At 35.4% G+C, this 13,726-nt stretch overlaps 1 protein-coding gene across 3 annotated transcripts in view; it reads left to right on the top strand.

Annotated features, from left to right (window-relative positions):
- Window positions 1-13,726, top strand: part of LOC121971536 (transcription initiation factor TFIID subunit 2) — a 126,552-nt gene that overhangs the window by 18,712 nt on the left and 94,114 nt on the right. For all 3 annotated transcript variants that reach the window (XM_042522860.1, XM_042522858.1, XM_042522859.1), the window contains 5 exons: window positions 7-160; window positions 3,633-3,717; window positions 3,790-3,881; window positions 5,745-5,870; window positions 5,949-6,002. In XM_042522860.1, coding sequence (XP_042378794.1) covers window positions 7-160; window positions 3,633-3,717; window positions 3,790-3,881; window positions 5,745-5,870; window positions 5,949-6,002 — 511 coding nt within the window. The remainder of the gene's footprint in view (window positions 1-6; window positions 161-3,632; window positions 3,718-3,789; window positions 3,882-5,744; window positions 5,871-5,948; window positions 6,003-13,726) is intronic.

The following is a 13,726-nucleotide window of genomic DNA, read 5'->3' as shown; positions in this document are numbered from 1 at the left end:
CTACAGTCATTATGAAGATTATCTTTCCACATCCTTTCCCTTTGGCTCTTACAAGCAAATCTTCATCCCGCCTGAACTAACAATATCTTCTTGGAGCTTTGGTGCATCCCTTTGCATCTTTGGCTCTGATATTTTGTTTGATGACAGTGTTATAGATCAGGTTTGTTATACATAATGTAAGGTCCTTTTTTTTTTGTTTATTGTGATAGTATACTATGAAAATATTAACCTGCACAAGAGTGTTTATTTTCTATTCTCACCGAGCGAGACAATACTTTTTTCTTTGATAACAATAATTTGTGTTTTGTTCCTATTGTTTCATCTCAAATTTCCCACATTATACCCACCTAATGAAAGTGCGTGCGGGAACAAATTGATTTATGTATAATTAGTGTCTTGTTGCTATTGCTTCGTCTCAAATTTCCCATATCTACCCACTTGCTAAAAGTGCTTGCTTACAAATTGATTTAAGCATGATTTGAAATTTCGTATTATGTCGAGTGAAATGTCCGAAACAACAAACATACTGTTTCGTTAAATCACCGAAATTCGATTCCACTCGACAACAAGGTTTAAAATCTCGAGCCGTGTCATAGTTCAGTTTTTGGCTAGAAAGATATCATTCCAGTATTGTGTCGACACTTCAATGCATGATGCCAGTGATGGATTGAAGGTTGAAGGAGGAAGGAAATGAAGTAAAGGAAGGAGACATGGGTTGAGTGGTGTTGAGTTTAAATAATTTAGCGGAATAATAAGTTTTAACCGTTTTGCTTGACAGAGTACCAGATTTAAAATTATACTCAGATAATATCTCCTTCCTATGCTTCATCTCCTTCTTCAATTCGAATTCATTACCGATACCATGCATTAAAACATTGATGCATGATACCAAAACAAGATCGTTCTAGTCAATGATCGAGCTTTGGTACAGCTCGAGATTTTGAACCTTGAATTTAAGTAGCAATTCAAAGGCCTTGTTTTTATCATTTCGTACTCAATAGTTAGATGAGAACATCACTTTGTTTAAACTCATTTGATTCAACAAGATTTTTCATTCTGAAATATTTGAAGTTATGTACATGCACTTAGTAAAAGATTAATTGATTTATTTCAACTGTACATCTCACATCAAGCTTGCTTAAACATTTTCTTTTTGTTCTAAACCATCATATAAGCAACTTGACACATACTGCATCATCAATCAAGGAATCTTGTCTTGTTCTTTTGTTGACTCTATCATGGATTCATCATTTAAAATCTCTATCTAATAATGATCCGTGTTGGAAACCTTTGCATCATGTGATGTGCACAAGTACTTTACTGCCACTCAATACATTGTGACAGCCCCCTTGATCACATATCAACTCTTGCTTCTTCCTCCAATTTCACAATTTTTGATGTTGTAATGCTAGAAAACATTGTCTTCATGAGATTGACTGAAATAGACTAGGAAACATGTAACATTTTATCATATGAAATTGTAAAAACTTCTGCCATTAAATTGTAGAAACCCTACAATTAGGAGCTGTAGTTCTGCTCCTATTATCTAATGAATGTTGATGCTGTTTGAAGTGCTCACATATGGAAGCCATCCTGATCTTTGTCAATCTGAATTATGTTAGTGTCAAGTTGACATGTATTAGACGAAGGCAATGGACTCTTTATGCAACATTATCTGCATAAAAGGAGCTGTAGAAAGAATCATCAGTTTGCTAGGGTTGATCCTGTAAATGACTCTGAATGAAATTCACATCTTCATTGTAACAAGATCAGGTCGTTTGTGGAAGACAAAGGCATTTTAGCTATGCACAATACAATATTCCTTTTCTCTTTTGATCAATTGAATTATATCTCATTATGGAAATCTTAGCCATTCTTAGCATGCTATTTATACATAAAAGAAAAGACAAACTACTGAATGAGAAAGTCTTGGTGAACAGTTTATGGAGAACTAGAGGAAGTACACCCCTAGTTGCATCATTATTTTGGTCTCCCTACCCTGTATGCTAGTAATCTTGTCAATATTGTTGACATTCCACCTTATCATGCTATCGGAGTCACTAGCAGTCTTAATTTTTGCTTGTTGATAGCTTCCAAAGGGTTGTAGTTCCATTAGGTACTTTACTTCCATGGGTTGAACCTTGCCCTTTTATCCTTTTAGCTGAGATGCTGAATGTTATGTATTGAGATGCAGGCTGAGAACAATTTTGATGAAGACTGTTCTAAAGTGACAGTGATGAGGTTGAGAGTACTTTGACTGGCATCGCTAAAGCCTGTGTGGCAATGCCCTTGTCCTACCTTGTGAATCAGTAGAACCATCATTTCTTGCTCGATCAACTTGTTGTTTTCCTCTTCTTGGATCTTGGTAGCTTCCTGTGCTATGTGATCAACTATGTATTATGTGGGATTAATTGGCTCTCCTGGGTAATCATCATTGGATCATTAATCGCAACTGCAAACCACAATCCATCTTAACTTTATGCTATCAATCTGCCTCCAGGGCGTAGCACAGAGGTGGGCGCATAACATCTCTGGCGTAATGGCCAAGGGTCCCCCACCATGCGCCTGATACCTGTGTACCTGCATGTACCTCCCTCCATATCCGTGGGGCCGACACTAGGGGAGCCGTTAATGTAGCGGATATACATTTTTTTTATGCTATCAATCTGGCGTATTTGTAGGGATTTTTTCTCCAAATGAGACTTGCAACTAAGGGATGCTTGGCGGGCTGTCCACCGCTAGTGCTTCTTGATTTACTTGAAGTTACCAAGCTTGGTTAATCATTGATGCTATCAATCTGATTTTGGATTCACCTTATCTTGCATAAAAGATGCCAAATAGATTTAATTGAATCTAAGTCTCTCGCTCATTCTTTAGCCTTATTGTTGGAAACATGCAAGAATAATTTTGTTAGGGATCAGTTGATCGCACATTAGCTATCTTTAGACTGACCTGAAAAGAAAACCTTGAATCATCATGATAGACTGATTTGGTAACTTCTCCATGTAGATTGATTTTTTATTCTTAATTGTTGGATACTTATTTAGCAATTTCATTTCCATTTAGTTGATACCCACTAACCCCCATGCCAATTTAGTTGGATACATAATAAAAGATCCTACTTTTTGATATCTTAAGACTCTTAATCAGTAGCATTTTATCTATTTGCTTAAGAAATGGTTTGAAAACTTTATTTAGTGAATGTATCAGAGTTTTGTCTATATTCCTTGTCTCTTTTGGTAAAATTTATTAAACAAAGAATATCCCAAATAAACAAGAATTAGAATGATGCTCAGATCAAGTGTTAACTTTACATGAAGTATATTTCTTCAGCTCTTGTATCATTATCGTTCCATTTGGCATCTATTATTCAAATTGGAAATATCCTCAATTACCTGCATCAATCTGGAACTTTAGCTATCAAGTTAAAAACATGATCGGGAAATTTAAACTGTTTTTAAGCATTCTCATCAACTGCAAACATCTAATGTATCGATGGTTTGATCACAGTAATCTAACACTATTGCTACTAGTACAGGCATACTCTGTTGCCAGTGTGTCAACTAGGTTGCTTGTACTCCTTTCTCTAATTTCTTATATTTTATTCAATTCTTAACACTTTGAATCAACAGACAATTGATACCAGAATTAAGCTTGCTCATGCTCTTTCAAGGCAATGGTTTGGAGTATACATCACTGCAGATGAGCCAACTGATGGTAAATATTAAAATGACTAAGTTTAACATGGAGAAATTTACCTTCAATAATGTTGACTCACACTGGTTGCAGAGTGGCTACTAGATGGCCTAGCTGGCTTTCTGACTGACACTTATATCAAGCGCTTCTTGGGTAACAATGAGGCACGTTATAGGAGGTACAAGGTATGAGTCTCTTATCTATTTTACTCTTTTTCCCTTTTGACGCATTATTCTATTCTCAAGTATTTAAAACACTTTTATATCTGCTGCAAGTATTTCATAGTACATAGATGGCATGTGTGAAGATTCCTTTAGTTATGAAATTAAGTAGGGAACACCACTGGAAAGTCAATATAAAATATCTTGAAATATTAAAAAGAACTATATATACAAATAAATCTGTATCTCATAATATCATGCAAGTAAATCTCTATGTCAAGGTACATCTTCTACATACTAAAATGCACAATAGCAATTGTGCAACACATTGATGGAAAGACCAAAACGTCAAGCAAATCTCCAACACCATTGAGAGAGCAACACCAAGAGCATGCCTAATGGTTTGACTTGATGCTTCAAGTACTCACCTCAAGATGAGTGCAAAGACACCAAAAGTTCAGTTAAACTGAACAAATTGACCGAACCGATCGAATTTAAAAATTCGGTTCTTTTTTTTTTTGGAATTTTGTTTTTTCCTAAAAAATTGATTAATTCAGTTTTAAAATTCCTTATTCGGTTAAACTGAATAGACCAAATAAACTGAATTTTTAGACTCTAATTTTTAGATTGAAACTTGAATTTTTGTTAAATTGAACTGAATTTTTAGACTCTAATTATAAAAAATTGGTTAATTTGGTCGAAAACCTAATTAATCGATATTTTATCTGTTCGGCTTGTTTGATTTTTATTAAAAATTCGATCAATTCAGTTAGTTCGAAAAAATCAGTTCGATTAATTCGGTTTGGTTTTAACTAAATATTCACCCCTAGACACTAGCAGTTTTGTGTAATATGTTTTATACAATGCAACCATATTGTAAAGAATGAAGGGGAGCCTTGGCGCAACGGTAAAGTTGTTGCCATGTGACTAAAAGGTCACGGGTTCGAATCCTGGAAACAATCTCTTGCAAAAAGCAGGGTAAGATTGCGTACAATGGATCTCCCCGGGACCCCGCATGGCGGGAGCTTCGTGCACCGGGCTGCCCTTTAACCATATTGTAAAGAATAAAATAGATGATTGCATCACCTAAATCAACCAAAAAGTTTGTTCTAACATAAGTAGGCAAGGTATATATGGTGATCAATCACATTGGAGCATTTGAGGCCTACTTTTATTTATATCTTGTGTTCAATCTAAGTCATGCTGGTCCAATTTCCAGTTTTCAATTGAGATGTCTTGATAAACATGTTGATTAACCAATTCAAATCTCAAATGTAATGGATCAATATCCGATGTTACAACAACAACAACAATAAGTCTTATCCCACTTGGTGAGTCAGCTGTATGGATCCTCCTACGCCATTGGGATCAATATCTCACGTCAGCGATGCAAATTTATGAAGTTGATCTTTTTCATGTGAATCCATGCTCTCTTCTAATGCAATACTGTCATTCTGGTGTTATGAGAGACTCATATTGATATGATATTGGTAAATGTCTTTAATAGTGGTATGCCACAAGCTGATAAATTTGCTATATACCTTTTTTTTAAAGTTCATTATAAGAATTTTGAATTCAATGGACTATAAAACTACTACGCTTGTTTGTTGAGCTAAACAATCCTAAATGGGAGGGATCATTAGGGTGGGCCATTGTCAGCATGAGTGAGCCTGTGCTAACCGCTACAAAGTATGGACATGACTAAGTAACAAGATATTGTCTGGGCTGATATTGCAATTGACACTCATATCAAAATGTTAAACCTTGGTAATTTTATTCAATTGTTGCAGTTGAAATTTGCAAAGCATATCTAAAACATCTTTTTTTATTTTATCCACTAGTACACAGGTTTTCACCAGAACCTTGTTATCTGGAATTCATTTGCAGGCTAACTTAGCTGTTTGTAAAGCTGATGTTAGTGGTGCTACTGCTTTGAGCTCCTCTGCTGCTTCAAGTGAGTTATATGGGACTCAGCAGATTGGTTTGTATGGAAAGATTAGGTCCTGGAAATCTGTAAGTTAGCTACCTTATTTTTTTCAATCTACTAGATAACAAAGATATGTAACCGTCACATTTTGCTATTTCTTACAGATTGCAGTTCTTCAAATGTTGGAGAAGCAAATAGGCCCAGAATCGTTTCGCAAGGTATATTTTTCTTTTGCTACAGTCCAGGCTTGCACAACAGCTACCTTTTCCTAAATCCTTGCACCTTTTTATTGTGCATGCTTTGATTAAATTTTGGATAAATTGTTCTGCCATTATAGATATCATCGAAATTCATAGAAATAAACCAAACAGCTACTAAACTAGTGCCAAAGTAAGTAAAATAAAATACCTTTGTTGGTTAATTATAATAATTACTAAACCACCTAACATAGGGTTCATTCTTGAAATTAGTATTGGTGCAATCATGCCCCAAGCATGTAGTATTGCATGTGGTTTCAATATGTGCACCGAGTTTAAGTTAGAAATTATTTGTGATCTCATATTGTGCCAAGAATGTAGGGGCAGGAATTTTGATAGGTATTGCAAGTGCAATTATAAAAATCCAAGTAAATCAATGAAGATCGGATACTTGGTGAAGAAGTACTAGCAGGTTAAAAAATTGGATGCTAGAAAAGGAAGTTGAAGGAGGTGGAGGACTAGATTCTTGGTAGTGAGGAAGTTCCATTGGGTCATGAGACCGGATAGTAGGCAAGGAAGTTCGAGGACCATATTCTTGGCAAGAACTCAAAGATATATGAAACTTGATCATTAGAATGATCAAGCCTAGGTACACATTCGACTGGATCATGGTACCAGATTACTAGTGTAGGAAGTCAATTGATTGTATCAGTGAGTCACTTATAAAATCTTAAATCCTATTGGTTTTGGATTTGTGATTTTGATTCGTCAATTGATGATTACTAAATAGTCAACTGATCGACACCTCAAGCCTGTTGAGATTCGAGCTTTGTGGTTTTGTGTAGTTGACTGATGGAGGGATGCAACCACGAATGCTTAGGAAGCTTTGTGGTTTGGGTTAGTTGACCAATGGACATCAAACAGGTGAGCCGATTGATGCAACCACGGATGCTGTTTAAGCTTTATGTTTTTGGGCAATGAATTGATGGTCATTAGGCAGTTGACTGATGGACATTAGGTAGTCGACTGATGTTACCATGAATGCTGTTTAGGTTTTGTGGTTTTTGGTCCAGTCGATTAATATACCACAAAAGCTGTTCATGTTTCATGGTTTGGTTCAGTCTAGCAAATAGAATGTTTGCCAGTCAACTTCAGAGTCAGAATGGTTGACTGATCCTTGTGCATTAGCCGATTGATACTATTTCAGGAAACAAATAATTAGCTGTCACAAAGATAAGTTAAGTTGCAATGCTTGCAACCAGTCAACTGACACTTGGACCAATCTGGATTTCGATTTACATATAAAGGGCTTCTTTAGGCTTCATCTAAGATAATTTGATCTACAAAAGCAAGTGCTCTCCAACATCTAGAAAATACTTTTGAGAATTTGTGTTGCTGTCATTTCAGTCTTCAAGTCTTCTCATCTTCTTTTGTACTCATTTCTTTAATTTTTAAAAGAAGGCTGCTACAATTGTAAGAGGTTTCTCTACCTCCAGTGCTGTTGAGAAGGAGAAAGATTGAGGTGTTCTTAGGAGTGATCCATCTGCAAGGCATAGCCATGGAGTAAGATTCCTTGGGGGATTGTCGAACCATGTTAAATTTTGGTTTACTTGTGTTTGTTTTGTAGTTGTGTTTCTTTTATTTTCCGCTGTGCACTAACAACTCTACATAGATAGATGAAAATCTCATGCTCAGTTTTGAATGAGGTATGCTACTTGCATGAGAGTGAGGCTTTGAGGGTTCTTGTCTCTTGTCTATGAGAGTGGTGACACAGCAATGGAGATGTTGCAAATGTGAGGGGAAGACAGACCACAAGGGAATGCTCATGAACAGAATAAAATATTATATCTAATACTAGGTTTTTTCTTGAGTCATATACTAGTATTTAGCACAATTTATTGTCTTAATAAATGTATAATAATTTAATATGATACTAACTTGATTCTGGTTATTGTAAAATAGCATATCCAAAGTATAAAGAATTCCATAGAACTCACAAGTGCTGAATTTGTATTTGCAAACTTTGATTTGTTCTAGTAATAAATGGCCAAATTTCCTTGGGGTCCCATGCTTCATTAACTATTACTGCTCCATAAAGCATTCCTATGGCTATAAAGGTAAATTCCTAACTAATGATACAATAACTCAAATAATGCAAATGTTGAGTTAATTGATATTTATAATAATTTTGAAATGAAAGAAAAGAAGTGTTCTTCTTTTGTCATTTCAATACAATTAATCAGCAATTCAACCAACCAAAAACTTCTCATTACAAATAACATCTTGTTGTTGCATCAAAACATATAATTGTTGACTAATTCGGCTAATATTTAATATGGTAAAATTAAATGGTTGGATAATTGAAGTCTTAGATCATGCAGAAACACACATTGAATTATGGGATTATGCCTTAGGATTTTTGGTAGTAGATCCTAGTCAAAAAATTTTTATGATTGTCTTGGAAGTAATAAAACAAAAGATAAGGTTTCTACATCATATTAGTTGGACCCACTGCTTGATGCAGAGCCGCTTGAACTTCAAGAGCTATTCCATTGTAAAATCAGTTGTAGTTGTCGCTGCTGTCTCCTCCTAGGTTCCTGCTCTCATAGCTTGAATTCATAGGAGATAAGAGGGCCCTATTGAGAGTGTAGTCGGAACTCCCTACTAAAACAATTGAATTATCTTTATGCATAAAGATAATAAATTAGCTAGTAAAAAAGATTTATAATAGTACTATTAATAATTTAATTTAATTTATTCATCATTATTATCCGTATATATTAGTTATAGTGTTCTAAATGACGGTCGAGGCGGATGTCCACCTAGGCGGGAGGCGGACATCATCCACACCGCCTTTGCTTGAGGGGGTTCTTTACGTGGTAACTCACCTTCCGCCACCGCTGCGCCTAGAACTACCACTGTTGTCGTTTGGCCACTGCGACGTCGCTTAGGCCCGATGATGAGTCTGGACGCGTTGCCCAAGCTTAGCGATGGGCCTAGAAGTGTCGTTGGGGTCCCTTTGACGTCTCCGGATGCGTTGCTCGAACTCTGACGCATCGCCCAAGCTTGACGACGGGCCTAGATGCATTGGCCAAACTCGATGACGCCTTCGAACGCGTCTCTCTAGCCCAGAGACGCGTCGCTCAGCTAAAATAGGGTATGCGAGTAAGTTGTAAGTTAGAGTTTAATTAAATTTTAGATTAATAATTTAAACAACTACTACATATGCTTAGGATAATTTAAATAGATTTAATTAAAGTTTAATAAAATTATCCATTAATTATATATATATATATATATATAATTTTTAAATATTTAGATTAATTTTCTTAATTAATATACTTTATTTAAAGTAAATATTATAAAAAATAATGATTATTTATAATATTTTATATAAAAATAATAAAAAAAATCAATCGCCTAAGCACCACCGAGGCAGTAGGCCATCACTATCCGGCCCGTCACCACCTACCGCTATTTATAACACTGATTAGTATATAATAGTTAATATATTTGTCAATTAATTTAATTATAGTTTTCTAGTTTGTATATAAATATCTCTTAAATAAAGATGATCAATTCTTTTTATCTTAAAATACATGGTATCAGAGCAACTTCGAATTAGGGATTCAAAATTAGGGTCCATCTGTGCCTCTTCTACCTATCACGTACTTTCATCTCCGCAATGCGTCACTGCCTGACCATCATCCACGTGTACATGCCTTTATTAGTTGACCACAGCCTCCTCGCAAGCACTCTTTCCTTCCCTCCTTTGTCCATGCATGAAGTCGATTTTTGCTCGTCGCCGCACTAGTTGCTGCTATGCCTCACCTTCCTCGGTGCACAATGCACAGGGTTGCTCCTATATTAACCCACTGCGGCACTGGGCGCTGACTATCTTTCCATGACGCCCTTGTCTCATTTTCCGATCACCGTGTCAACCCTATCCCTAGCGAACGCCTCTCCTCTCTCTCTATATGCGCCATCAAAAGCATCGCCGGCGTCGCCCAACCTCAATCGCTAGCCTGAACCTGTTGCCCTTCTTTTCTCGATGTGAGCAACACCTAAGTGTACTTGTTGGTTTGGATCTTCTTTCAGATTCTTCTCTTATTTGATTTCTTTTGGGATAAAATTTTATGGCTGAAAATAAGCCTTCTATTGTGATGGATGTGGTGTCTATGATGTCTAAAATCATGGACTATAATCTAAATGGTTCGAACTATTTGATTTTAGTAAGACTATTTGTCTTTATCTATGAAGTATTGACAAAGATGGTCATTTGATTGATTACCCCCTCATGATGATTTGAAGCGACATGGCTTAGAGAGGATGCTCATTTGTTTCTTCAGATTCATAATTGTATTGATAGCGAGGTAATTGGTTTGTTCAATCACTGTGAATTTGTTAAAGAACTAATGGATTATTTTGAATTTTTGTACTCTGGCAAAGCATTTTATCGTATGGAAAAACAAGATTAGATGAATTATTTTATGACATTCAAGAAGATGTGTTAAGTCACTAGTTCCCTCTTTACCCGATGTATTTAGTTGTGTTCTCCGTACGGAAAGTACTTATGTGCCTCAAAGATCAATTAGTCGCAGGGCAAACAAAGGAGGTGGCTCACAGGACTTTCAAATTCTGAATTCAGGTGATATTATGTGCAGGGTTGTAAACAAGTCAAACCGAGCTAAATTTTGGGATGTTCTAGCTTGTTTGATAAGGTAATTAAGCCGAGTCAAGTCGAGTTTAAAATGAACTAAACCTTTAAAATGATTGTTCAAGCTTAGCTTGATGTATTCTTGCTGAGCTTGACTTGAGCTTGGTTTGTTTAGATGTTATCAACTTTCAATTTAACTTAAGTTTGGCTTGAGCTTGGTTTGTTTAGATATTATTAGCTTTCAATTTAACTTAAGTTTGGCTTGAGCTTGGTTCGTTTAGATTTTTTCGAGCTCTCAATTCAAATTTGTTTGATTGATTATTGAGCTTAATAATTTAAATTTGTTTATTTATTTATTTTTTATTTATTTAGCATGTTGATAAGAGTTTATTAATGAGCATAGTTCACGAATATTGTTCACGAATGTTAATGAGCTGAACACATATGTGTTTAAGCTTGTTTATTAATCGATCTTATGTGTATTAAACGAACATAAGCAAACTCTTATCAAGCTAAACGCTAAACTTGTTCACTAATGTTTTGTTCATTTACAACCCTAGTCATAAGTCAAGTCATACGAAGTTAGAGTGTAGAAAGCTTAAGTATAAAATTCAACAAAAACACGTGGCCCATGTTGTATCCGCTAATGATGCCTTTGATAAATCGGTTTTTATCTCCGCAGATGAATTTGTCAAGTTCTCAAAATATCAGGAATCACTCAAGTCGTTATCTCCCTCTCACTGCTATTGTCGATTCAAGTACACAAAACACATGTCTTCTTTTCTCATCCTGGTCATTGATTATGGTGCCACGGATTATATGATAGGTAATTCTAGCATCTTTTATACTTTTTTTTTCCAAAGCTAACACTCCTACCATTACTTTAGCTGATGGGTCTATCCCTTTGCTTCCTCTGTCCTCCGTCTTATATTTACCTAATTTATCCTTTAATTTGTTCTATGTTAGTCAATTAACTCATAATCTTAACACTTGCATCTCTTTTTTTCCCGATCATTGCTTATTTAAGGATCTTTTGACAAAGAAGATTATTGGTAAATGACACACCGCTCCCAAATTTTTTTACTTGCTCGAGTATCACTTTGCCTTTCGAGGCTCATTGTAGGTTGGGATATCCATCTCTCCCTTTGCTTAAAAAAACTTTGCTGAATGTAAAAAAAGACATCTTCTTGAAACTGTACGGGTCCTTTATTTGAAATGATTGTTCTCAAGCCTTTTTGAGTTGATGCAGTTTCTACAACATGTTTTCTCATTAACCGCATGCCATCCTTTGTTCTTCATGGTGAAATCCCTTACAATTTTTTTTTCAAAATAAGATGTTTGCTGTTAATCCTAGGATATTTGGTAGCACTTGTTTTGTTCAGAGTGTTCGTTCGCATGTCACTAAATTAGATATCAAGTCTTTGAAGTGTATTTTCTTTAGTTATTCTCGTTTTCATAAAGGTATAGGTGTTATTGTCTTAGTATTAATAAATATCTTGTCTCAATTGATGTTACCTTCGTGGAAGATACCTTATTTCTTGTCCTCACCTATTCTAACTTGTTAAAGGGAGGATGATGATTTGTTGATGTATTCTATCACATCCTCCGTAACCGTCCCGTAATAGCCCGTGTCAAGCCCTTATTATTCAACTCTACTCCAGGCATCAACCTATTGATTCATGTCCTGCACTTATCACTGTCTTTAGATCTAGTCTCGAGCGATGATCTTCCTATCGTTTTACGCAAAGGTAAACGCCAGCCAGTGTACTTATCCTACTTCTTTTGTTTCTTATATTGGTTTGTCGTCTTCCTCTTGTTCTTTTATTGCTTCACTTGACTCTTATCTCTATTCCTAAAACTGTTTATGAGGCCATATCTTATCCCGTTGGAAAGATGCAATGATAGAGGAGATGAATGCTTTAGATAACATTGACATTTGGGACTTGGTCAATCTACTTTCAGGAAACAGACTATTGGATGCAAATGAGTATTCACAGTTAAAATCAATCTAGATGGTCCGTCTTGTCGCTAAAAGCTATGTTTAGACCTGTTGCAAAGTTGACATTTGTTCGATTGTTTATTTCAATGGTCGCTACTTATCATTGACCTTTACATCAACTTGATATCAAGAATGCTTTTCTTTGTGGTGATCTTCAGAGGAGGTGTATATGGAGCAACCTCCTGGTTTTGTTGCTCAGGTGGAGTCAAGGCGTGTTTGTCATTTTTGAAAATCCTTGTATGGTTTGAAACAGAGTCCTCTTGCTTGGTTTGGAAAATTTAGTCAAGTTGTTGAAAAATTTGGTATGATAAAAAACAAGTTTGACCATTCTTTGTTTTACAAGTAGTTAGGAGCTAGTATCATTCTATTAGTTGTGTATGTGGATGTGATATTATTATCACTGGAAGTGATACTATGGGAATTTCATCTCTTAAATCTTTTATTCATACTCAGTTTCACATGAAATACTTAGGGTGCTAATGTATTTCTTATGTGTTGAAATTATGAGGAGTAAAAAAATATATGTTTTTATTTAAAAAAAATATATTCTTGACGATAGGAAATTGGGAGTAAAACCTTGTACTGCTCTAATGAATCAGAATATGTATCTCATAGGAGATGGAGAACTATTTAAATATCCTGAGAGATATCGAAGATTGGTTGAAAAGTTGAATTACCTTATCGTGACTCGTCAAGATATTGCATATTTGGTTATTGTTGTGAGTCAGTATACGTCATCTCCAGCCGTTTATCATTAGCCGTTTATCACTAAGACTGATATCATATATACAAATCATGGGCATACTCATACTGAATATTTTTCAGATGCAGGTTCGAAAGTTTGAAGAAATTTAGTCTTATGGAAGAGTAAGAAGTAAAACGTTGTATCACGATTCACTATAGAGCCAGAATATAGGGCTATGACACAGTTTATGTGTGAGATAATGTGAATATATTAACTCATAACTAAAGTAAGATTTAAAATTTTAGTACTAGTAAAATTATAGTGTGATAATCAAGTTGCTCTTAATATTGCATCGAATCTTGTATTTCATGAGCGAACTTAGCACATTGAAATTGATTGTTATT

This window comes from Zingiber officinale, chromosome 4A, assembly GCF_018446385.1.
Source record: "Zingiber officinale cultivar Zhangliang chromosome 4A, Zo_v1.1, whole genome shotgun sequence".
NCBI classification, from domain to species: domain Eukaryota; kingdom Viridiplantae; phylum Streptophyta; class Magnoliopsida; order Zingiberales; family Zingiberaceae; genus Zingiber; species Zingiber officinale.
Note: the sequence above shows the minus strand (reverse complement) of the source record. Positions and strands in the feature narration are given on the sequence as shown.